This window comes from Macrosteles quadrilineatus, unplaced genomic scaffold (assembly GCF_028750875.1).
Source record: "Macrosteles quadrilineatus isolate MER2022 unplaced genomic scaffold, UCM_ALF_1.0 Scaffold_8__2_contigs__length_117827958, whole genome shotgun sequence".
NCBI lineage: Eukaryota > Metazoa > Arthropoda > Insecta > Hemiptera > Cicadellidae > Macrosteles > Macrosteles quadrilineatus.
Window position 1 is genome coordinate 111,070,238 of NW_026542601.1, and position 26,728 is coordinate 111,096,965.

The following is a 26,728-nucleotide window of genomic DNA, read 5'->3' on the forward strand; positions in this document are numbered from 1 at the left end:
CCTTTTACTTCGCTCGGCACTCGATCCCTCCGAAGGCGGCGTAGCTCATTTAATGATTAGTCAGATGAGGACTAGTCTTACACAAGTCACACACAATCAGAATAAAGGATCTAAGAGATTTGCCAATTCAGGATTATACCAATCTCCCACCATTTTAACACTATTTCATTTTCTTGGTATGGATCAGAATACCTTAGTGTACTATCTATATATTTTCAAGGCTGGAGAATGGATTTAGCCGCGATGAGTATTTGTTATCAATGTTTTTTATACATTCAATGTAGTATGCCTTATATACCAGTGGGATATTTCATAACCTGGACATTTTGGTTTGGCTAAAAATTCAAATTGTGACACTGGCAGCCTGGTGATAAGTGTCAAAAGACCAAAGGTCTAATGATAAGATAAACAGAAGTCAAGCATGTTCAAACCTATTATTATTTTACAAGGGCAAAGTGTTTCATGTTTTCTCCTTTGATTTTGATTAAAAACCCCCATTTTAAAATTAATTCTGTGGTTCGCCTTTCCGAAGGCATCCCTTCATTACTAAAACGGCTAAACTTCTAGTTTTGAAGTACTTATCTAGGTTAGCTTAAAATGACTTCTAGTGAAACTCCAAATTATGTTAGGAGGAGGGCTAAAAGTGTAACAAGGGCAGAAGAAATAAAAAGTTTTGAAGCTAAAAAAAGGAAGTCTCAACCAGATAAACCGTAAGTACTTTATGATTACTTAACAGCAAGAATAATCGTGAGTTACCTAACCTTGTTACAGGATTAGGCCCGTCTCAATATTTTTAATTTAGCCTAGGCCTACTTAGATTTGTCTGGTCCAACAATTTTTTAAGTGTGCTAATTTTAACCTTAACCTCAGGCAAATTGCAGTTTTTGCAAAAACATTTTCACATTTATTACTTTTGTAATCTTAAGCCTAGGATATCTAGGGTAGGCTACCTATTCTCACACATCAGAAAAATTGTAATGGATTTCAACACTTTCAACTTCTTGAGTTCACCATATAACTTAGGCTCTAAGTTAAAGTTGAGCTCTGTCTAGACAGTATTATATAAACACATAAGTTAATTTTACAACTTCTAAGATAGGCCTAGGGCCTAACCCTAACTTTTAAAATATAATTTAACTTAAGTACGACCACAAAGTGGTCCTAGGCCTAACTTATTTGCAGCCTAACTTAGATTCATTTTTTACAAATTCTCCAAGATAATCGCATTTAAGGTAGGCAAGAGACTAACAAATTCCAAATGAGTTTATTCGTAAATCTTCTTTCATTGCATGGCAAATATAAGTTACTAGTAAATGCCCTAGTTCCCTACCACCTCCCTGCATGCTCACCAGTGAGTCATTATGACCATTCATTGAGATGCTAACTCAGCCAATGTCGTAATCTTTTTAAATGTTGTACTTACCAGGTTGAATAATCCAACATAAGTCTTTTGACAGTAGGCCTAGGCCTAATGTGTAGGCTTACTTCAGTAAGTACATAAATAAGGTTAGGCTACTGACCTGTCGTCTATCAATACTTTAGTTTCCAGTGGATAGGTACTAACTTATCTATATAATTAATACGCCAACACAAAATTTGTCGTTTGAACTCCTCCGCTATTTCTTAACCGATTGTAAACTATAGAAACATAGACAATTCATATAACCCCACCAAGTAGAAGAGGTATACGTTAAGATGATGTTTTCTTAAAAATGTATTATCATAATTAGCCTATATAATGAAGAACGCCTACAAGATGAAGATGCCTACAAACGATGAACGAGGATGTTAGCCAAAGCGCTACCATTTTTAGTCGGAAACATAGATTAACTTAACTTATGTGATAATTGCAGAGGAACCCCCTCTAAGGCTAAATAAAACTGGTACCACGGGTGTGATAGGTAGATGTAGGTGGCGCCTTTAAAGGGCCACACGCCTGAACAGGCAGATAGTGCGTGAGTGCTTAGCTTATTTATTTATTTATTTTTTTGTATCTTCAATATCCTTGTTGGTAATAATCATTATTTACACTTGTTTTTTTCCTAGTTTCTTTGCAAAATCACATTCATTAAACTGCATGTTCCTTGTAAATATTAAACAAAGTTTTTCATAATTGCTCTAGTCATAATCTGTTATACCTACTTATTTAAGCTAATATTTATTCTCCCAAACATGCCTGTTTTCCTTGTTATTTATGGTTATTATGTAATACGATCGTCTTTGTTATGTTTTTGCTATAAGTTATTGTTGTTAATTACTACATTATTTTTGTTAATTTACTATATTATTGTTATTTGTTTTGTTGCCTATGTCTAAGTATCAAAAGTTCGAACAGTTGTTATTTAATATTAGTCATCTTGAACTGTACAATGTATCTTTAGTACCACATCAAACAAAATTTAATGTCCGTTGAAATAAAATAAAATAAAAAATAAAAAATATAGTATACCGTAGATTATAGTCAACCAAATTTTCTCAAAACGTGTCCTCTCTTATTGCAAATGCAAAGCACGAGTATTCAACTACAATAAGCATTGTATACCAACCCCGTACGAAGTACGGGTACTCAGCTAGTGTTTTGATAAAAGTCAAGTGATTTTAGAAGAATATGATGACATCCAAGAAACTTTTACTAAAACTTACATTGAAGGATTCAAATATTATTCACAGTTATGGGGGACCATTTGAACAACATCAGGCCTTTAAACTCTGCATTTCTCACGTTAATGTAATTAATGTTATTACAACAACTAACCAAAATAATGCCAATTGAAGCAAATCAAATTTTGACAGACAGGTTATGCAGGATATATCAGGCAAACTTAAATAATGTGAACAAATTTTATTGCTATTAAAAAAATTTCTGAAATTTGTAAGCATACTGGTGATACTGGTGGATAATGGTGGTAAAGTACCATTCAGGATACATTATTAATGACGAATATTATATTTTACGTTATGGACGAATAATGTGTGTTATGCGGCTATGAGTGGGACACATTTGTAGAATACTTAAAAAAAACAAGATCAGCTTTTGAAAAATGATAAAATATTTACAAGAAATGTCGATTATTGAACTGGCATGGAAATTGTGAGTACTTCCATTAGTTACATAATCTTTGAGTTGACTCTTTTAAAATCATCGTAAATTATTACTGTTATTCGCTTTTAAATTCCTGTAATATTTTGCAATTGCTCGAATTCAAGCAACATGTAGCCTACACTAAGTTTGAATGATTTCAATAGGAACAACAGGGATCTCCATGTGGCTTAAGAAATTTGATAATTCAAACAAAATGTTGTGGTTAAAACCTCGCACTTTCTTGAGTAACACAAATTTAGTGGCTTGGGCTGGCACTCCAGTGCGCCACTGACTACTGACCAATCAAATCAAATCTTTTTATTGTCTTTCAGCTCTACAAAAGCAATTGACATTGTCAAATGGCATCTTATCATTAAAGCATTAAACATAGTCATAATAAATAACAGGAAGCTTGATCTTAAATAAATTATTTAAAAACTTATATCTAAAACCTCCAAGGACAAGAACTTATCTACAGAGTAAAAACATTTTAATTTTAACCATGAATCAAGGACTGTTTTGAATTTTTTTTATTGGAATCGTTACTGCAGAAGGGGGCAATTTATTAAAAAAATGTATACTAAGATATTTGTAGCTATTGTGTGTAAGTGTAAGTCTTGTAAGTGGTAAGTTGAGATGATGGCTATTTCTTGTGTAATGTTTATGTATGTCAGATCGGATGCTATACTGGTCTATATTCTCTTTTACGTATAATAAGCAATTTAAAATGTATAAAGATGGAAGGGTTAGGATATTTAGGGCCTTAAAATCTGCTTTGCAATCTTCCCTGGGCATTGTTCCTCTAATGCACCTGACTGCTTTCCTTTGCCATTTGAAAACGGTTTTGGCTCCTACAGAGTTACCCCATAAGAGAACACCATATTGTGGGTGAGAATGGAAAAATGCGTAGTAACAATTTAGAATAATTTGTTCACTTACATTGTTCTTTAATTTGTTAAATAAAAATACAGTTCTAGCCAATTTACTACATAAAAAGTTTGTATGCTCAATCCAATTCAGCTTCTGATCAATATGGATTCCTAGCAATTTTACTGATTTATTGTCATTAGAATTTATTCTAAGGTTAAAATGAATTTCTTCTGTTTTTGAGTTGTTAATCCTTAATTCATTTCCCCGAAACCACTCTTCAGCCAACTGTAACACCCCATCCCGTTCTTCAAGTGCCTTGTTCAGATTTTGACCACTTGTGAGGAACGTAGTATCATCAGCATAAAGAGTAGCTTTACAGGGAACAAAACAAGGCAAATCATTAATAAAAACAATAAAAAGTAGAGGCCCAAGGACTGATCCTTGAGGTATGCCAATTTTGATTTTTAACATATTAGATCTTGAATTATTTAGGCCTACCTGCACCAGCTGGAAACGGTTCACTAAATATGAGCTTAACAGATTTAATGATTTTTCAACTACTCCGTAAAAAGCCAATTTTTTAATAAGAATTTCATGAAAGACTGAGTCAAAAGCTTTAGCCAAATCAATTAATGTTGCAGACATATTAATTTTACCATCACAACCGTTAAAAATATCTGTGATTATATTTTCCAAGGCCTTATGGACAAATTTGATCTAAAACCAAACTGGCTATCACAGAACAAGTTATTTTTTTCAAAATATGAATAAATTTGTTGGTGTAGACAGTGTTCTAATATTTTAGAAAGAAGCCCCAATAGGGCCGTGTTTGTTTAGAATCTGTGTGGCTCTTGGCTGCTAGGAACAGCTTTATTCTCTCTCTTCGGTGGCTGGATGTTAGTGGGCTTGGAAATAATTGTTATTACTTTAATGTCTCCTATGTTCGCAGAGACATCATGAACTTATCTTTTGTGGTTGCAGAGACTTCTTTGTCGTTTCCCGCAACCGCGGCATACTTGAGTTTTCATCGAGTTACTCTTAATCTTTGCAGATGTTTTCACCAATCACGAGAATAAATACTTTTCTCAAAAATCAAATTTCCTTACAGATTATCGGCAAAATTCATTTTTCAAGAATAAAATCCTTTGAGGACCTCTCATAGGCCGAGGCCCCCCGGCAACTGCCGTCTTTGCCGTTATGGATATTTGTCCCTGGACACCACTCTATATGTTTGGTGGTAAAATTAGTGGCATCAGCTCGAATGACAAACATTTAACTTCTTAAATAAAAGTAGCAATTATTTGAGATTTACACATTACACCTTCCATGTTTTTCTCATCCTGGGAGCCTCAAAGCGACGCCACTTTTACACTCTAATGTAAACCTAGCTGAAACTTTATTTGAGTAAAACATGTAGATTTTTAGCATCAATCAGACTTAAGTTTACATCGCATCATTGACTTTTGGATAGACTACTGAAGTAAAAATCACATCTATATGGACCAGCTGTCGCTCCATCTCTTTAAAAAGATCATAGTTGTGTGAGTCAGAATGTGCCAGTATCTAAAATTCTACTTTGTACCTTATTTATTGTTCTGACAAATTTTAAGGGGCATAGCCCAACATTTGCTATAGGCCTAGCTCTCAATAAATCGTTTCATCAATTAGACTTGGTAAAACAGTTTGTGTAGGCTTATTTGACAGAAATTAGTAAGTTAGCTCAACACAATATGTGGGGGGCTCACACCACCTGCGACGATTTTGATTAAAAACAGGTGTATAAACTTTAACACTGGGATAAAAATGTCCAGTTGTATCATTAGTAAAAAAATTTATTTTAAATTTTCTTTTGTTGTCTGATGAACTACCGGTATTGATTATAATTACTTTTTTATGACTGTAAATAAAATATGTAGGCTAATGAATTGATTTTCTAACTTTACCTACTTATTGTTATAGGAGGCTATTATTATACCAATGGTTTGCCACAGATCTATGTTGTTGGTACCGGTACTTTAGTAAATGACATTGACAAGTTTTTATGATTATAGGTGATTGTTTTTTCCATATACCTATCTCGATTCTCCTTACTTATATACAGTTTACTGATTTTGTCTAGACTACTATAACAATAAATATCAATAATGGATAATATGTTGATATTTTACAACAAACAATAGGCTATTGAGAATTTAAGGAAAATGTCATACATTAATAAATTTAACATAGGCTTCATTAGTTAATTTAATTTTATTGTACTTGATAGATCTATGGGCAAATTACGATTGGTATTAATTTTAAGTAACCAATAGGCCAACTGTACAAGTTCTAGTAGTCAGATACCCTTGTAACATTACAATATAACAGTTACACCAAAAATCTATAACCATTTCTTAAGCTTATTTAAAAATACTGGTTTAAAAAAATGTATACTTGAGTAAGCCACTTTAATAACAAGGCTAATGATTTTCTTTTGTACACAATTTTAACCCAGTCGGTTTAATAGTTTTTGTTTACGAAACAAAAACACAAGACCGACACACACAGAAACCACCTCTTCTTTATAATATAAGATGAAGCAGTTTCTTTGTGAAGGTTGATGAAGGTAAACTCGTTAGCAAATCTAGGTCAAACCATACTTTTCCTCCCAAGGCCATCCGGTTAGTTTGAATTTCATCTATAAACTAAAGATGGCCGATCAGAGTCTAAACTGTTACTGTATACTGGGTAACAAAAACATGTGTGCCAGTAATGCGTATACTTTACAAGATTGTGTCAAAGATAAATTTTTAATTCATTTTGACAAGTTTTCAAAATATAATTGAAAAATCACTTTGAGCAATCTAAAATATTTTCTTCTAAATATTATAATCTTGTTGCTCTTGTTTGGCTGTTTCACTTGTTAAATTAGACAATTAACTTTTGGAACTCTTGGAGTCTTGTGATATAAGGAGTCACAGGTCAGAGAGAGATAAGAAATTTCCAGCTTTGATACCAGATAGTTGTTGTCCTCAAGGGATATTGACTATTGTTGTGTGAAGTACTGACTGTTCAAATAATACTTTTGGTAGTTTTAAACACTTCATTAATGGAATAATTTCAGTCAACATCAATCTAAAAATAAAAATGTTTCTATGTTTTACTGCCCAGTAGACTAAAATGCAGTTTAATTCCAGCCATTTAAAGTGCTATTGTGTATTTTGTTCTTAAAAAAATCCTGACTCAATAGTTTAAATTCCAAACACAAATAACGTAAGCCGGCAAAGAGTACCTACTTAGCTTTACTGTACTATGAGAGAAATGTGTATTTTCAACAGATTAAAAACCTGTAATCGATAAAACTGTGGAAGCGAGTGATCATTTACCCCTAACTTTTTCCATTTCCTTGACTCACTTTTAAGATATTTGATATCACGATTAAGTTTGATATCTTACCAAAAACTCTTATTATTATTAAAATACATTCAGTAGAGATTACAGATAGCCAATTAACAGATTTTACTACCCAAATAACATTGTAAACCAAAATGGACTCAGAGCCTACCAGACTCCCTAAATTTTTGGATTTGCCGGGGATTGAACCATTCAGTCCTGGGAACACTGACCACTGGGCTAGCAACACATGTGAAACAAATCTCAAATTATGTCTATGCTTGTGTGTTAGATCAAAACAAAGTGCCCTCTCATTATTTAAGTTACTGCATTTTTATATACCAACCGAACAGATAATTACAATCTCTGACAATTTCTTGTATTTCTGAATTATTTTGTTCAATCAAATTAAAATAGTATATGACAAACAATAAATGCACTTTATATTTAACAACGTATGATGAATGTTGCAGATGTCACAAGCCGAGAGATTCACTCTTCACCTGGTCATCGGGGTTCAGCAACTTCACAGGGTTCGTCAACTGGGGATTCCTCCTGCTGTTTATGGGAGGAGTCCGCCTGCTGTTGGAGAATCTAATCAAGTAATTGCTTTTCAATTGTCCTTTGAGTGTATCCGATGGAACACATCTAAGAGTGTGATGTGTTTGACAACTTTGTCACTACAGTAGATCTCCAATTTAACTCCTACCTTTAATTTACCTTTAATTACCTCCTCCTTGACCGAGACCAGCAAAGCCGGATAGGTTGCGTCAATTTTCTTTTTTTTTCTATTTACACTATATACATTAAAACTTCCATAGATTGAAGTATGAACTGTATTTAAAAGTACTTTGGCGGTGGATGATTTTGCCGCAGACTTATTGACTTAAGAGTTTTTCATTAAAAAAGTCTTGTAGGCTGTAGTATGGTTTCTCCCTCAACAAGTTTTTCAGGGCTGTACGAAAGGCCGTTTCCCCTTGGTTCTTGATTGACGTAGGCAGGTGGTTGTAAATCTTCAGGGCAAGCGTTGGGAAAGAGTTTTTGGTTTTAGACAGCCGGCAGAACGGTATGTCCAGGTCGGAGCGATGTCTTGTACCATGGCTATGAACAGTATTTCTTGTAGGGAATTTATGTAGGTTTGCCTTCACATGGTCGGCTGACAAAAAAATGTAATGACTGACAATAGTTAAAATACCGGTGCTGACAAACAGAGGTTTGCAATGGTCATTTCTTTTACTAGAAGTTAAAATACGTACTGCTTTCTTCTGCAATTTGAGAATTTCAAGACATGATGGTGCATGGCCCCAGAGAAGGAGACCATAGCTTAAAATACTATGGAACAGAGCATGGTACACTATAATCAAATAAGGATCCTCCTACCGTTAGGATCACCTAAAAGAGAAAAAAAATAAACTCAACCTAAAACATCAAGTTCATTTCAGTTTGCTGTTATCCCTTTAATATTTTTAAGTGTGCCAACTGTTTCTATCATGCGAGTCTGTACTAGAATAAATCCATTGTGCGGATTTTAAGTGATATATCCATTCTATACATCCAAGTTACATCCATAAGTTTTTGTATACTTGAAAATAGGTTATAAAATTCTTAAGTAGGCCTATTTAGGCTATGTGATAGTAAATTTGTCAATAAAATAAAGGACTTTTCGACATTTTGCAGCAAAAACCGCCCTTTTTAATGCATGCGTTGCGGGTCTAAAGTAGCATTTTTACTCTCTAGGGACTAAAAATCAGCTGTTGTAAACAGTTGTAAATTTCAATTGTGGCAATTGTATCAATCAAAATTATTTATCGATTGATTTGTTAGGTAAGGTTTTCGCTTATTTTTACCGTTTGCTCAACATACCGATGGTATAATGTACTTTAACACAATCGTAATAGACGAAATGATTGAATCACTTAGGCCTACTAAACAGCTGTTTATTTGTATTAGCCCAATTGAAAACAAGCTCGGCGTCCTTTTGAGAGTTTATCTTGACATAAAAATTATTTTTTCGTTTTCTAGCTTTGTTTGTTAATTAATGATGCAATATGACAAAAAATATAGTTCACCACACGGACAAAAAGTCACTTTTTATCCCTCGCTCATTTTCCGACCTCGGCCTTGCCTCGATCGTAAAACTTGACCTCGGGTCAAAAAGAGTCACTTTAGCCCCTAGTGATGAAATAAGTATAATAAAGTTTTTTAGAAACTTGTTTTGATGTACCTCTGATGGACAGTGAACCAACTAAGGCTTTGATCAAGGACAGCGAAACTTTACTTAGGATTGAGACGGTGACCTTTTGATTGTCAGGTGAGCACTCAGCTACTCTGCAACATATTCCCAGATGTGATATAATTTATTGTAACTGTTGGAGTAATTTACACGTCTGTCCAACAATAAATGTAACATACTTGTGTTCAGGTATGGCATCAGAGTTGACCCTGAGCAATGGTTCATCGTGCTTACTGGCCGTCAGGAGGGCGGCCCCGAACACCCTTCCATCATCCTTATCATTTGTAAGTAATAATTCTCCCAGCACTTTGTTGAATTAGTTACACCAATTTAAGTTTAAAATAATTTGTCAATCTGGTGTCATTAAACCTGACTAATGAAGGCTTTCTCCTTATAAAAAGATACGGTAAGGAACTCCTGATATAAAACTGATTTATGCTTGAATAATTTCACAATCTGGTGTCATTTAACCGGACTAATGAAGGCTTTCTCCTTATAAAAAGATACGGTAATGGTAAGGAACTCCTGATATAAAACTGATTTATGCTTGAATAATTTCACAATCTGGTATCGATACAATTTTATTAAATTATATTGTTATTAAATAACCTTTTACCGTGTAAAATGATTGTGTTTTTACCTATTACCTACGGATTTATTCCACAAAAAAACATCTGCACCATTCTATCTTTTTTAAGGGGCATGTTAAAAGATTTATGACACATTTACACTGTTGTCAAAATTCCATACATTTTATTTTATAGTACTGTAATAGATTTTAGCCACCATTTAAAGTTTTACAGCCAATTTCTTACCCTAATATAATTATTTAGTAATACATTATGTTAAATGTAGGCATAAAACACATATCTTTATTTTCAGATTCCGTTGTGCCTGTTATTCTGTGCCTTTTAATTGAAAAGGGTTTGGCATCGGTAAGTAACTTAAACTAGCCTACTAACGAAACTAATTAAACTAGAATTTAGTTGATGAACATTTGAACTGATGAAAGTAAGAATACCCATTTTGTCATGAAAGAAGTGCAGGGGCTACAAAATGGATTGTTATTAAAATACCAATCCAAGAGTAAACCCGAGAAATACATGGTTTGGAAGCAAACCCTTCTTTAGTTAATTTTCCTACCTAAACTCTTGAGATTTCTTATTATCGATTGCATCATCATTACTAATCACAGTATGTACTACAAAGTATTTTTAGGGAAGAATCATTACTACTTGTTATGTAATATTTATAGGCCTACCTGTTTTACCACCAAACAGATTTTTAATGTAAACTATATGTATGCTATATGTATGCTTATGCTACAACTTTTGTTCTGCCATGTAAGTAGAAGCAAACGTCATGTTTTGCTTTTAGACTTCTCAAATGTGGTTTAGACTTAGTTTGATCTTATCAATGTATTTGTTTACATTTTTTATTTGATACGCAGGAGGTGATTGCCGCAACCCCAGGTCTCATCGCTCATGTCATCAACCTAGCTGCCCTGGTACTCCTGCCTATGGTGGTCATCCATGTCAATGCCGGAGGCTTCAGTTTAGGTCAGTTCTGTGTTTAGAAGTAGGCCTACATTAGCATCCACAGTTTTACTGTATTTGTAATGATTAATACATCTGACTACAACATTAGAACCTTTAATGTGTTTTTTTCCATTATAGCAAAGCTATTCTGTGTTTGTAGGTCTAATTATCTTAGTAAATGGTTTTGTTATGCTCCACAAGAAATAATAAATATTTTAAATATATTTAGATTAGTAAGTAGTGTTTTGAGTGATATTTACTGTATCGTGTATATACTGTATGTATCTTTTAAGATTTTAGCATGCATCTCAAATATCAGTGGGAGATGGAAAGGTTTGAGCCCTGGTGCGCCCATAAAAGTTTGAAACGTTTTGACTGCTTTCCCTAAAAATAATTCAAAATACCATTGGACTAGATACGAAACAAATTTATTTGGTTTGGTAAAAAACTATAAATTCATCAAACCGTATACTGTAAAGAAAGTTAGTAAACCCTACATTTGCAAGCAATGTGAGGAAAGTTTCTAGTGGAAAAATCAAACGTTAAACAGTTCCTACAGCTTTAATGATACAAGACAAAATCTTCAAACCCCCTTTCCTGTAAATGGTGAAACAGCTGTAGTGAGGTTAGGTAGCTGCAAGGTAGACTTTTACATCGCCAGTACCCTCCTTTTGGATAGTCTGCAAGAGATATAATTATTTAAATCGTTTATTCACCTGCTTATGCCATAGGATAGCCACTACAGCAGTCAAGGATTACTTTATGTTGTTCAAACTGATTTACAAACAGTATGTAATTCACTGTCAATTTCTAGTGGGGGCGACAACAGTGTGTTCTCTATACTCCATCTTGTTCCTGAAACTGTGGTCGTACGTACAAGTCAACCTGTGGTGTCGTCACACACTTCACTCCTCCGGCAAATCCCAGCTGAGGAGGCAGAGTCTCTCCGCCAGGAGTAACCTTAGTGAGTACCTAAGAATTTTGTAAATTGCTGTTTGAGTGGCCGTTTGGTTGCAGAACTAATAGACTAATTCACTAATTGTCTACTCATTGTTTTCTGGTTTTGATTTCAAGGTGTACAATCTGATCTTTGTAAAATTGCCAGTTAGGACCGTTGCACAAATATAATGAGTCATTGCTGTCAAATAACATCCGGTTACACATGGGATAAGATAACACCATTCACACCCAGACCCGGCCTCAAGGAAAGGTGGAAGGTGCAGTGCTCTTTGATGATAAATACAAAAAAATTAAAAGTTTGTCAATTTTACTTCAATGTACAATAATTTTAAAAAGATAAAGGGGGGAGTATAGATACTAAAATTACATTGAGATTTTTGTTGTTTATTATTGTTGGGATACGTTTTTTGGTAGTAAGGGGCCCCACTATGAATGTTTGTACTGGGCCCTGCGCCACCCATGGCTGGCTCAGTTCACACCCATATTATACACCTCAGTTGTACAGTAATAAATAAATTACTGGTTATTGCCACTTTTATAGTAGCATGGCGATAAAACAGTTGACAAATCATGTACCGTATCGTCAGAAAGGTGTATTTGCATTGCAACAACAGGAAACTTAAATAGTATGTTATATTCTCAAAATTATGAAGATTTGAATAGGCCTACCCCTGCCGCAAAAAATCTGCAGACTAAGCAAATTTCTATTTGCCTGACTTGATTTTCACTTAAATTTATTTAAATAAAATTAGTTTTAACGAGTACCTAGGTTTGCTGCTAAAAGTAGGATCATAAAGTGTGTGTTTTAGTAAAATAATTATAACTTAGTATAAAATAAATAAATTTCCAAGTTTGATCAAAATACATTCATAAACAAGCAAACTACAACACTTTGCTTCTATTCTCCTTAAGAAAAATAATTTGATAATTTAGAATTTAAAATTTTCAAATTTTATCCGAAACCAAATTATTGTACAAAAACACTTCAATATGATCAATTATTTGTTTTTAAGCTCTTCTAAATAGTTTGTTTAGAGAGAAATTGGGAAATTTTATGTTATTGGAAAAAAACCTAATCATACACCATAAAACCTGGTTTCCATGGTCCGATCATGCTGGTTAGCGAACTCTCTCGAATAAACATAGGTTTACACATAAGTTATTCATGATCAATGTTCAATGTATGTAATAGTAATCAATGTTTTATCTTATAACAGATGGTCTTTGTTCTTGACAGATGCATATAATCACAACAATGATGAAGAAGACTTGGGAAGCATAAGTTTAGTCGAGTACCCAAATAATCTCAACTTGAAGGATCTCTTCTACTTCATTGCAGCACCCACGTTGTGCTATGAACTGAATTTCCCCAGAACGGACAGGATTAGAAAAAGGTATATAAATTATAACAATATTTCAAAACACAAGTTTCTGCATGCCATTAAAACAACAAAAAGCTAAATGAGTAAAATTCCAACTCTTTCATTTTTTTTTTATGTAGAGGATTACGAACGTATTAACCCAAAACATTAATAAGTAACATTTTCCGTTTTAAATGTTTACCAACATTGCATGGAAAGAATCACAGAATACCACACACATTTATATAAGTTAAGTATAGTTATAGGCCTAAGTTAACTCATTGTTACTAGCTGAATTTACTAAACTTTTATATTAAGTTTTGAAAGTGTTTGCAAACCTCTGTATAATTTAATACCAATATTTTTTAGCTACTGGACTATGCTCAACATAACTCATTGTTCTCCGTGTTTATTCGGGTAATAGCACTAGTGTTTATTGGTGTTAGCTACTAAGTCATTTGTTCGTTTGACATCCAAGACAATTGCTGATGTGATATGATGTGCAGGTTTCTGCTCAAGAGACTGTTTGAAGTGGTGATGTTGTGCCAAGTGATGCTGTCGCTTTTCCAGCAATGGATCGTACCTTCTGTCAAACACTCTCTCATTCCGTTTTCTGTAAGTTGATCCCTTAGTTGTATTGGGTTTGTTAGATAAAATACCCAAACTATTTACTTTTTTATTTCAGAGCATAGTTTTTATTCTTAGTGTATGGCAAACATTATTGTATTCACATTATAACAAATTGTGACTTTTAAACTATTCTTCAGTTAAATAATTACCGCTACTTGATTGGTATTTTACGTTTTGACGCTATTATACAAATAGGGTTTCCAATTCATTGACATAAATACAGGGTGTTTTTAAAATAATGCCGGTATTTTAAATGGTCGTTTCTCTGGGACTATTCAAGATAATGAAATGATTTAAACGTCAAATTAAAGGGAAAAGAAACATTTTTTCTCATTCTTTGAGACAGTTTGGAATGATTTGATAAAATTCAGATTTTCATCAATCTTGTATGAGCGTAAAACTAGCAAAGTCTATACGCCTAGGGCGATCGGCGGGTTTATCTGATGTCTTAACTGAATCTTTTAGGCACAAAGACTCTATCTTTTACAGATAACACCACTAAGTGACCAATTTAGGTTTGTTCAACTGAAGACTTTGTCTGGCAATTGATTTTTTCGGGCTTCTGATGCAGAAATGTCGGATTTCTTCGACTGTGTCATCGCTTGTTTTTAGCCGGCGAGTTGAATGTCTTTTCAAAAGACTACGGTGCCACGAAACTCATTTAACCAGCTTCAAGTTTCTTTATCATCAAGTAGATTTAAATTTAGTTTAATTTAGCAATGGATATAAACTTTGCGAACCACAGATTACTATCTGTGCCTTCTGTTGCGCCGTAAACGTACTCGCAAGTCACAACTGGCATCAAGCATAAGAGTCACAATAGGAACCTACCACTGCGCACCTGTTTTGCACATGCCAAGGTCAAAATTTCTTCCCTTTCTACACAGGAAACAAAACTTAGTTTTTTTAGCTCCAATTTGGTGTATAAAACGTTTAGTTACCTTGACTAGTACCCAAGCAATTATCATTTAAAATCCCGGCATTCTTTTAAAAACACCCTGTATATAAAAACTAGCTGTTACCCGCGGGCTGTTTGACTTCATAAGCATTAATAAAACTATTGATTGCCATACTGGTTTGGTGGCATTTCGAGTGGCTTTTCATGGTTAGGCCTACTTCAAAGAACATCATTGGACTTAAAAAGCTGTCAGGACAGAGTCCTAGGAGAGTATTATAAAAGATCACGTAAAAGATCACTATCACCATTAACCTGTGGTTATATTGGTCAGTCATTCAGTGAGGGCTTTGCATTTTGTAGGTATGGAGAAGATTTACAATGGCAATCAATTTACATGAGTGACTCCTGTCATCAGTACCAATTGGATGAACTGGTTCTTTTTGCTATGTATTCTGAGATATTTTACACAAGGTTTTTATTTAGCTATTCAATAATGTAAAATAATGTGTTCAAGTTAACAATGAATATATTTGTCCACAGAATATGGATGTTGCCAAGGCCACCGAAAGACTTCTGAAACTTGCGGTAAGACTATAGTGTGTGTCTTCTACACTAGAGCCATTTTTTAACGATTTGAAAGGGAACGGTAAAAACCTTAAAAAAAGTGAACAAATGCATATAATAAACAATTTTTTTTATAAAACTATATCCGAGGTATGGACAGTTTTTCTAATTAAAGGTTTACTCTAAAAATCGGATGGATCTATAAACTCTAAAGTTCTTGTTAGTGTAACCTTGTAGTAATTTATTATAATGAAAGTTCTTAGAGATTAACTCTCTGAATTTAAAAGAAATATTAACAATCTTGCTTTTGAATTATTTTTCCAAATATAATGTTTTTGCCTTCAGCTATTCTTTTTTTGCACAAGGTTTGCATGCACATGTCTAAAATATTGGAATGTCCAGAGGTTATAAATATTCTCTATAGCTTTTATAAAAATAGATTACCAATACAAGGACAGTAAATCGTTGCCCAAGAGAAATGAAATGAAATGTGTTTATTGTCTTGTGAATTTATACAAATTATTGACAATGTCCGAAAAACTGCTAAAACTAGCATAGTCAGTTAATGAATACAATATACAATATTTACAAGAATACTACACACAAGGAGACATGTTACAATACATACTTTAATATTACAACCAAATAATCTTATTGTTCAGAAAAATGCAAGGCATTTAGAATAATGAAAGTTATTAAACCCCATCATAACCAACTAAATCCAACAGTAATTTGATAAATTTGCTAGCTCTACTTAAAAATTAATAAAAGGCATTTCAAAAAAATCTTTTAGAGAATAAAAAGGGTTGTTCAAAAGCCATTTGTAGAATTTAGATTTAAAAGTTTTATTAGGATATTTTGTTATTAAATGTATTAGCTTGTTGTATATTTTTAGTGAGATTACAATATGACTTTTAAGAGTTTTAGACAGTCTAAAAAAATCTATGGTAGCAACGTTTTTATTCCTTGTATTATGAACATGAGAATTTTGTTTGATAAGGTTGGGATTTTGTAGAATATATGATACAGAGTCAAATATATAAATGTTAATTACTGTTGGAATTTGTAGCTGAATGAACAGGGGTTTACAGTGTTCCTGTTGGTGTTCACAAGATATGATTCTAACTAACTTCTTTTGTAAGACTAAAATTTCCTCTATCCTACTGCAATTTCCGTAAAAGATAATATTGTATCTGAAAATGGATTGGAAATAAGCAAAGTAGGCTGTTTTAATATAATTTTGATCTATACAATGTATTAGTTTAGTTATAAGACAAATTACCCTTGAAAGCTTAGAACTTATGTAATCTATATGATCTCCCCAAGAAAGGGTCTTATCCAGATAAATACCAAGAAATTTAACATTGTCTACATAACCATCCAACATATTTGATTCACAGGGTCTAAGGCTAAAAACAATTTTTTGAGTTTTATCTTTGTTTAAGAGGAAGCCATTTGATTCAAACCAAATAGAAGCTTCATTAATTGAGTTTTGAGCTAACTCTTTAAGTTGTTTAAGATCGGGATTAATATTTAAAAATGTTGTATCATCTGCATACAAATAAGTTTTACTGGTTATACATTCTGGGAGGTCGTTAATACAAATTAAAAATAATAGAGGACCTAGAACAGATCCCTGAGGCACGCCATATTTCATTTTTAATTCTTGGGACCATTCTCCATCAATATTGACTTTTTGTATTCTATTGTTTAAGTATGATTTGAAAAAAGAAAGTGGAGATCCGTTGATACCATAAAAACTTAATTTCATTATTAGGTCATCATGGTCGACACAATCGAAAGCCCTACTCAGGTCGCAGAAAGTGGCCTGAGCAAGTGACTTCCTCTCAAAGACCATTAGTACCTCATTAATCAATTTATCTATTGCGTCTGATGTACACTTGCCCTTTCTAAATCCAAATTGTGATACACTTAAAAAGTTGTTTCTTTCAAAAAAAGAATTCAGCTGGTCAAAAACCATGATTTCAAACAATTTTGATACTACAGGAATGATTGATATTGGGCAATAACTTTCTGGAATATCTTTTTTACCTTTTTTAAAAATGGGACAGACTCTGGTGACCTTTAATTCATCTGGAAAGACACCCTCAAGGAGACAGAGATTAAAGCAGTAAGATAGAGGTTCAGCTAGATTACCAATAATCTGTTTAAGCAAACTATTAGACATGAGATAAACATCATTACTGCTAGAGTTTTTTAGTTTTTTTGTGGCTTTTATTAGATCATTAGGTGTGATAAAATTCCAGAAAAAAGGTACAGGAGTAATGGAAGAATTATTAACTAAATCTTTTGAACTGTAAGCATTACTAACAATTTTCATTTTTATGTTTTCAATTGATTCAATGAAAAAGGTATTGAAAACATCAGGAGATATTTTGGGTTTTTTTGTATTGATTAAAGAATTGCTACTAGTTTTAATGATTTGCCAGGCAGTTTTACATTTGTTATTACTTTTTTCTATGAGATTTGTGTTATATTCTATTTTGGCCTTCTTAATTGAATGCTTATATTGATTTTTTAACCCATTATATGCTTGTTTTGTTTCATTTGAAACGCTTTGACTATTTTTTACTATTTTATCTAGAAAAATTAATCTTTCTTTCATAACTCTTAACTCACTATTATACCAAGCATTACAATTATTTTTTTTCGAATTTTCAGTTTGAATTTTTATTACTTTAAAAAAAATAAGAAATGTTATCTTTTAAAACTTTGAAAAAAACTCTGAACGTATCTTCTGCTGTTGAATTTATACAATTAAGCACTTGTATCCAATCATAAGTACCAAGCTTTTCTACTAATAAACCAACCGAATCTTTTGGCAAAATTACTTTAGAAAAAGAGTTTAAAGCAGCATATTGATTAACACAATCCTTATCCAAATTCAAAGTCAAATTAATTAGAAGACCATTATGGTCAGAGAAGGGGAAATCAAATACTTTACAGCTTATATTTGCGTTTTTACTACAATTTGTTAATACATTGTCCAGGCAATTGTTGCCTCGAGTGGGGGAGTGATTTAAGAAGTGAAAATTGTGCTGGCGTAGTATATTAAGAAATTGTTTAGAGAGGTAGTTGACATACCTTGGTTCTAGTTTATAGATAAACTTTCTGTTTAAGAGTCCTTGGAGGCTAACGAGCGGCCATCTTGGATAATTTCAAACAGCCGCTGAAGGGTTATTTATTGACCAACAATTGTTTTTCAAACACCAAAGTAATCATAATTTAAATATCTAGTATACTATTAGATTAGAAATGTACTTTGTAGTTTTGAATTGTTCTCCAAGGGAGTCCATGGAAGCTAGCGGCCATTTTGGATTTGCCCACCATAAGAGCACGGTTAATTTCGTTAATTTCAAACAGCCGCTGAAGAGTTATTTACCTTTACCATCTCAAAATATTTTTTTCAAACACCAGAGTGATTGTAATTTAAATATCTAGTATACTGTGGGATTAGAAATTTTCTTTGCAGTTTTAGTTGTTTAACGAGTTAGAACGTCTAGGCTCCAAGGACTCAATGTGGGTCTCGAATACCTAAAGCTGAAAGCTATTGGAGAATGATGGGATTTAAACCTAAATCACCTGTATAAAAGGTCTGTGCTTTAGACCAGTCGTTCTAATGTAAATTGAATATCACACAACTGCAAGGTTCATTTTTAATCTTGCTTTTTCCGTTTTCATTTTTTTTTTTTTTTTTTTTAGCTGGCACTAATATAATTTGGTTTTACAATGATGCAAAAAGTTTACAAACAAAACTTAAGGTACTCCTATAACTTTTAAATCCTTCAGTGTAACATCTAGGGGAGCGAGCTGGTCTAGTGGTAGGGCGCGGGGCTTCGGTGCCTGAGGTCCTGGGGCCAAATCCCGCCAATCGCCAACCCTGTAGGACTAGCCTGAACAGTAAAGAAAACAGTTCCCAGCTAGAGCTAGCGTCCTAAGATGTAAAGGTGGGACATGAAAAAAATTAACGTCTAAAAATTGTTTGCAGATACCCAACCATCTCCTGTGGCTAATATTCTTCTACCTAATGTTCCACTCATTTCTAAACCTGGTAGGCGAGGTTTTACATTTTGCCGACCGCAACTTCTACAGCGACTGGTGGAACGCTAATAACATCGATGTGTTCTGGAGAAGCTGGAACACTCCAGTTCATCTTTGGGCTGTCAGGTTTGTTATTTGGTTCAAGAAGTATGTTGTTGATTTAATAACTTGTCATTTTATCTTGAGTCTTTGTTTTAGGTTGTTAATGGCAGAAACAATAACAATAAGATAATTTTAATTTACAGCAAATTAGTGTACAGGCAATTTCAACAGGTTGTTTTTTTTTCATCTACTTAAATTGTGCCATTAAGGAAAAGCAAGTCCATTTGTTTGTGACAAAGTGGGCTTCCTTGTAATGATTATAGCACACAAAGTAGCTAATTGCTTCATTCACTTACTTTTTCTGCACTCATTTTCTTTTGCCGCACTCATTATTTTGCCACACTCCAGTATTCCAACCAAACAACACACAACAGTGTACTTTAATTAGGCACGTAATATGTGTACGGTTGAAAATAAGTTGGCAACACTTAAAAATACTACAACTATGTTCAGTTGGTGCAGTTTTTCCCATTTCGTTCAAGCTTGGATTCAAACCTAACCTAAAATGTGTTGTATAGTGTTTGAAAGATTAATTATTTATATGCTTTATAGTAACTGTAGGAAAAATATAATGTGTAACACGAGCACAAAGACATACCTCAAGAAACCTTCCACACTCGCCTGCGGCTCGTGCGTAAACATTTCTATCATGTGCAGCACACTAGTTACACAAATAACTATTGATCAATTTGCTTATTTTTATTGCTGTCAATTCAGTAATTCACCACATGTTATTATATGTTACATTTGCAGACATTTGTATCTTCCTATGGTCGGCCTGGGATACAGCAAGAACATTGCCAGCATCATGGTGTTTTTTACAAGTGCTTTCTTCCATGAATACCTTGTCAGCGTACCTTTGAGGACTTTCAAAATCTGGGCCTTTCTAGGAATGATGGCACAGGTAGGATGTAATAGAGTTTAGTAGTCTACAATTAATTCTGAGTTAGAACACATTTTAAAGATGGGATGTAGGTACCAAATAATGACTGGAATGTTTAGATTTAGTTTTAGCTTGGGCAGTAAAAAAACTATTGAATACAGTACAATTCCTTGATCTAACTACTAAATTAGATTTTATAAATAAAACTATATTTGTAATTTATATTGAGACTGTGGCAGTAAAAGTATTTATGTTATCTATGTTGATTTGAAATGAAAACACAAATGAATGAAATTTTGATTCTATGTGAATACAAATTGTAATCATACCTTACAAAGTAAAATCAAAATCAGAACTAAAGTATGTGTTTTGTCAAGAAATGAGAATCTCCTATAAAATTAAACTCATTGAAATTCATTTAAACAAAGAACATGGAGTGGTGTCAGGAAATCATGGTTTCACATGATCAATGGTTTTGAACCTGTTCATTATACAGTTTAATACTACTATTGGAGCTTCTTCATTACTGGAGTTGTGGCAATATTCTAACCTTTTGCATGATATACAAGAGTTGTCTATGAACCCAGGTCTCCATTGAGTTCCCATTGCACCCAAGCAGCTGGTTCAGATTTGAGACCAACGTCCTTTTCCTTACTTCATCCACTACTATTCTAACTGGTTTCCTTATCTAACCTTTTGCATGATATACAAGAGTTGTCTATGAACTCAGGTCTACATTGAGTTCCCATTGCACCCAAGCAGCTGGTTCAGATTTGAGACCAATGTCCTTTTCCTTAGGCCTACTTCATTCACTACCATTCTAACTGGTTTCCTTATCTAACCTTTTGCATGATATACAAGAGTTGTCTATGAACTCAGGTCTACATTGAGTTCCCATTGCACCCAAGCAGCTGGTTCAGATTTGAGACCAACGTCCTTTTCCTTACTTCATCCACTACTATTCTAACTGGTTTCCTTACCCTATAGGACTTAGTCTGGTCATAATAATCAAAATTGTCGTGAAAGAAAATTGATGCTCTCGCTAAGTATGAATTGTATTCTGTGTTCTGAATTGTCAACCGTTGTTGAAGTCTATTGCCAGTTGACGGACAAAAATTGAGTAAAGTGTTTGAACATAGAATATTTGCATTATGGGTAAAGGGAGTTTGGAGGTAAGCTTAAAGATTTGCACAATGTTTGCTGTGAATGCTGACTGCTGTTGTTCATCAGTCTTGTTTACAGCAAAATCAAAGTTAGGGGAATTACGCATGCAGATTGAGGTGTGACAGAGCGAGAGGGATTACCGAATTAATAGGAGATGTCCCTATTAGACTATCAAGGACTACAGTTAGCCGTGGAAGTTTGATCCTGATCAGTAAGGAAAGTTTACTCAAATTTAATCACTGTCTTGATAGAAACTGATAAATGTGCTGCTGCCCCATTGTGAAAATGGGCACAGCCTTCTGGGAACTCCGTAAGCCGCTTATGCACATTTCCTACGTCAAAATGCTTTTATGGATAATGATAATACATCTGTCAACTGGACCCAGTAATTAACAGGGATACAGTACAGAAGCGTAATCACAGAACACAACATATACTAGGTAGGAGCGTCAATTTTCTTTGACAAAGTTTTTACTTTCTCCCCCTAAACATAGCATACATATAGGTAAAGTATTGTTTTTGTCAACATTTTTGAGTTTGAGGGGTGGATATCCAATTTTGATCCCCCTAACCCAAAAGTGTGTTCCGATTTTGAGGAAATTTTGTATGTGGATCCTAAGCCATGGTATCTCCAAGAGTTTTTTTTTAGTTTAGATTTTTCCCACAATAAACAACAAATAAAAGGAAAATTTAATTTGTACAAAACAGCCGGTAAAGTTTTGATTAAAATATAGTAGGCTATGTTAGTCAGTCCTTTTAACTCTTAACAAAACGGTTACAACCCCCATTGCATTAAGTATTACAGCCCTACAGTTATTGTAAATAAGGTGATTTTCCCCATTAATAATATCATAGTTACTCCCACCGCTTACCCATGATAAAGGTTATTGTCAAGCTTATGGGAGAAAGTATGTGTCAGATTGCTTATTGCGTATATTAAATACTAAGACTAGACCAATCGTTCTATAGAGGTGGGAAGCGGCTAGAAGCGTAGTGGATGAAGTCAAAATCACAATGTTGGTCTCCGATTTTCCCTAGCTAACTTAGCTGCAACACTTACTGCTTGACTTACGATTACCCTTATATTTATATTTTATAAAAGTGATTCAGAGACTATAAATGGTACACAACTAGTTTGCTTTACATTTTGTCTGAACATCTGCAAGTTGAGGGTTGAGTTTACATTTAGATCTGCTATTTGCCATTTCAGATTCCACTGTCCATTATATGTCGCAAGATAGAAGTAAAGTATGGAGCGAGGTGGGGAAATATCATCGTATGGTCGTCTCTCATCGTAGGACAGCCGCTCTGTATCATGATGTACTACCACGACTACGTCATTACCCACTTCGGCAAAGCTCTCTTGGAGTCTTACGCAAAACTGTAATGTGAAACAGCTCACTTGTGTCAGCAATAAAACGGAAACCGTCTAACAGACCTGCGTTGGAAATAAGTTGTCAACACTCAAAGGTTTGAAAATGTCACGAAGGTAAGCGATAAGGGAAGAAGTGTTGGCATATTTTTTTCTGTCTGTTGGCCGGTTTATCTTAGTTGCGATTAGATACACTATTTAGTTACCTGATTTAGTGCAGTTTATGCAACGGTGTAGTTTTAATATATTAAAGTTTTGTAACGGTTTTGAAATTCCAGCCGCACCATTGGCTATCAACTCAAGACTGAGGACACATTCCAATATATATAAATATGTTTATGTATCCACAGAACGTAGTTTAGTGTGTTTTCAGCAATAAGTATGTTTTACATGATGAAATCTTGCCATTGCTGGAAATTCAGGCTTTAAAATCTGTGATTTTCTCTTAGGATTGATGATCAAAAGTAGACATTCCTTTTGTGTACATTTTCCTCAACTCTTATATTCTATCACTTTTGTATGACATTTTTCATTTTAGAGTTTTTTTTTAGGTGTTAGTTTTAGGTAAGGAAAGCAATTATGGAAACTGTAACTTATCATTCCAATAATGTACAAAGTTGTTGATGATTTATATTTTTATATATTTTGCACCTTTACATATTTAAGTGTACCTCATATATTGGTGTTTTTACCACATTTCTTATTTTAAATGTTAAGTGCCAAAGACCTAATGGATGTAAGTATATCAAAATGTCACCAGATCAAAAATCTAATGGATATATATCAAAATGTCACTAGATCAAAAATCTCATATTTTTGTCATTTTGTAAATTGTTAATATTTTATAAAAGATATTTATATTCTTGTTAAAACATATTGTATGGTCATATATTTATATAGATTGTTAATATATTCAGACAGTAAATCAAAATAGTTGTGCTATGAATTTATTTTTTACCTAGTTGGGCAATCTCTTGCTTGGATTAGAAGTATATATTACCTTGATCAAGTTATTTTTAAAACATATAAATTGGCTTTGATGTTTCGATCTTCAGTCGATTAATATGATAGCTTAATAAAGTTACACTACTGAGGGACCGAGCCGTGGCTCGGTTTAGTTTATTTGGATTGTAAAAGGAGTATGAAGGAAACTCAAGTTTTATTTACAATTAATTTTGGCTTTTATTATTTAAGTTTCAGTGGAATTTATATTATTAAGATGGAAATTTTAACCTGGCAATCCACAACACATTAATTTATTTTACATTCGGCGGTAAAAATCACTTGTTTATACTATCCTTTACTTGCATAAATATTGTTTTAAAGTTTGTTTAAATTAAAACAGCTGATTGAAAATTGTTGTTCACATTCTAATTTACAGTACATAAAATAAATGCAATATTTTAAAATATTTATTTCATTGTTAAACCAAAGTTAGCTAACAAAATTGCCTCAGTACTTCAGGTATTAAGTTTTGGTAGGAGAGAGCCAAGTAAAATAATCAGTACAGTATTTGATCAGAACTAATTTCCCTATATTGAAAAAGTTATAGTGAAATAGTAATCTTCAGTTTAATCTTTGCTCAATAGTTACAACTAATGTTTTCCCTTTGTACTGTATTTTGTAATTTGCTAGTATATTGTGGATGGCTTGTTATAAACACATGTGACAAGTCTCATGATAACGTTTTCTTTGTTATTTTGTTCAATCGACATAGTTACTTGGCAACCCTCAAGGCCAATGTTATATTTTTAAATTTTCAAATGAGTTGTGTAACGAAATACAAATTTATCCCAGGTAGTGGCTGTCACTAATAACGTTTTAGGGCCATAAGTCCCTACTTCCAAAAATTGAGTTAAAATTCTTCTGCTGGATTTTGAGATATTACAGATAGAAAGACAGACAGACGAATATACATACCAATAAGCGTCTTCAATTATGTTCAATATAAAGGATCAAATAAATTCAATATTTTGTGGAGTGCTTTAATATTTATGAGATAATTATTTAAATCTATGAAAATTCAGTTTGATTGCTGTATAATTGCTCATTCAGTGTGTTCCAACCCAAATACGTATTTATTTATATTCATTAGTATAAGTTATAGATAACCTGAAAAGTAATTTTTTTTATTTTAATTTTGGGATTCAATTTGGTAAAAAAGTACATATCAAATAAAGTAGGCCTAGTAATTAAAATATTACTACTGATTTACCAAATACTGAATTGCTATAAAGTTAGAAGAATTCTAAATATTAGTTTATTGATTTTTTATCGTGCTTTTGACAAAAAAACTTAAACCTTGATGTTTTAGTGCAAGATCCTTTAATTCAGTTAAAAACTACAAGAAATAATAACTCAACTGTTGGGTCAAGTAAATTATATTTTGTAAATGAGAATCAAAATAATGATATTATTTATGAAAGTAACATAGGCCTAAACATTATTTTTTAGATTCTTTCTAGAATCAAGCAATCAATGAATCACAATCATTTCATGCCATAGTAGTGGCATTGAACTCCTTAACTACCTATCAATGATTAGAAATAGGTATGATTTTTGTTGTAGATTTGATCTAAGTGCTAACTATAAGTCTGATATTTTGTACATGGATGAGGTTATACATTAAATAGTGTGTGTTTATACTTAAATAAACATAACATTGTTGATTTATAAAATTTGTATTTCATTCTGCCTTTTCCCAGAATTTTATCTCTTTTCAGACCTTGGAAGATAGGAAGGTATAGAGGGTTTTACATAATATAAAACAACCATCTGTCAATCCCATTTAAATTTCCATTAATTACACCTATCCATTTGCAAGCTTTTGATTTTGCGAGTAGATTTCGGAACTTCGGAATAATAAGTCAAATCAAGGTAAGAACTGTATAGCGGTCTGAACTGCTATTATTTTAATCGCCATGAAATTTGAAATGTGAAAAATGCAACCTCATTCTTCTAAACATATTTTACCAATAAATTTATGAGACATTTATTTGATATTTAATTTAATATTTATTTAATGTCAAATTAAGTGAGGTTGAACCTAAATTGACCATTTATTTGATATCAAATGAATGTTCGTGAATATAAATTTAATATCCGAATGTCAAAAATGTGATATCAATATTTATCACCATCATATTTAAAATGCGAATGTAAATTCAATCATATTCTCTTTATCATATTTTACCAATAAATTTATGAATGTCAAATTTGATATTTATTTTATATTCTATTTGAATATTCATTTGATGTAAAATTGAGTGACGTTTGAACCTAAATTGAACGTTTATTTGATATCAAATGAATGTTCGTGAATATCAATTTGATGTTCAAATGTCACAAATTTGATAGCTATTTGATATCAAATAAATATTCGGTGCTATGTGGGCTTAAAGCACTTCATCCAAAATAAAATTATTGCGCCCAATGAATGCCTGTACCTTCCCAATTATTTCATCCTCAGGAAGATATCTACCTCTAGCCATATTCCCAAGAGTTATCAGTCTAGCGTCAGAGAGCTCGTTACAATCAAAGAGTAAGTGATCAGCTGTTTCTTCTGACCTATCACAGTACCTATACAGATCGGTTCACCATCATATAAGCCCATCCGTTGTAAATGTTTCCTGAATCG

At 33.0% G+C, this 26,728-nt stretch overlaps 1 protein-coding gene across 1 annotated transcript; it reads left to right on the plus strand.

The window, feature by feature from the left end:
* The first annotated feature begins 409 nt into the window (after positions 1-409).
* Positions 410-25,769, plus strand: LOC129000725 (diacylglycerol O-acyltransferase 1-like). The gene is made up of 12 exons (XM_054427698.1): positions 410-710; positions 7,798-7,926; positions 9,747-9,841; positions 10,440-10,492; positions 11,008-11,116; positions 11,910-12,059; positions 13,293-13,449; positions 13,923-14,031; positions 15,485-15,529; positions 19,518-19,696; positions 20,426-20,576; positions 22,930-25,769. The coding sequence occupies exons 1-12, from the start codon at positions 598-600 to the stop codon at positions 23,104-23,106; spliced, it is 1,467 nt and encodes a 488-aa protein (XP_054283673.1). The 5' UTR covers positions 410-597; the 3' UTR covers positions 23,107-25,769.
* The last annotated feature ends 959 nt before the right edge of the window (positions 25,770-26,728 follow it).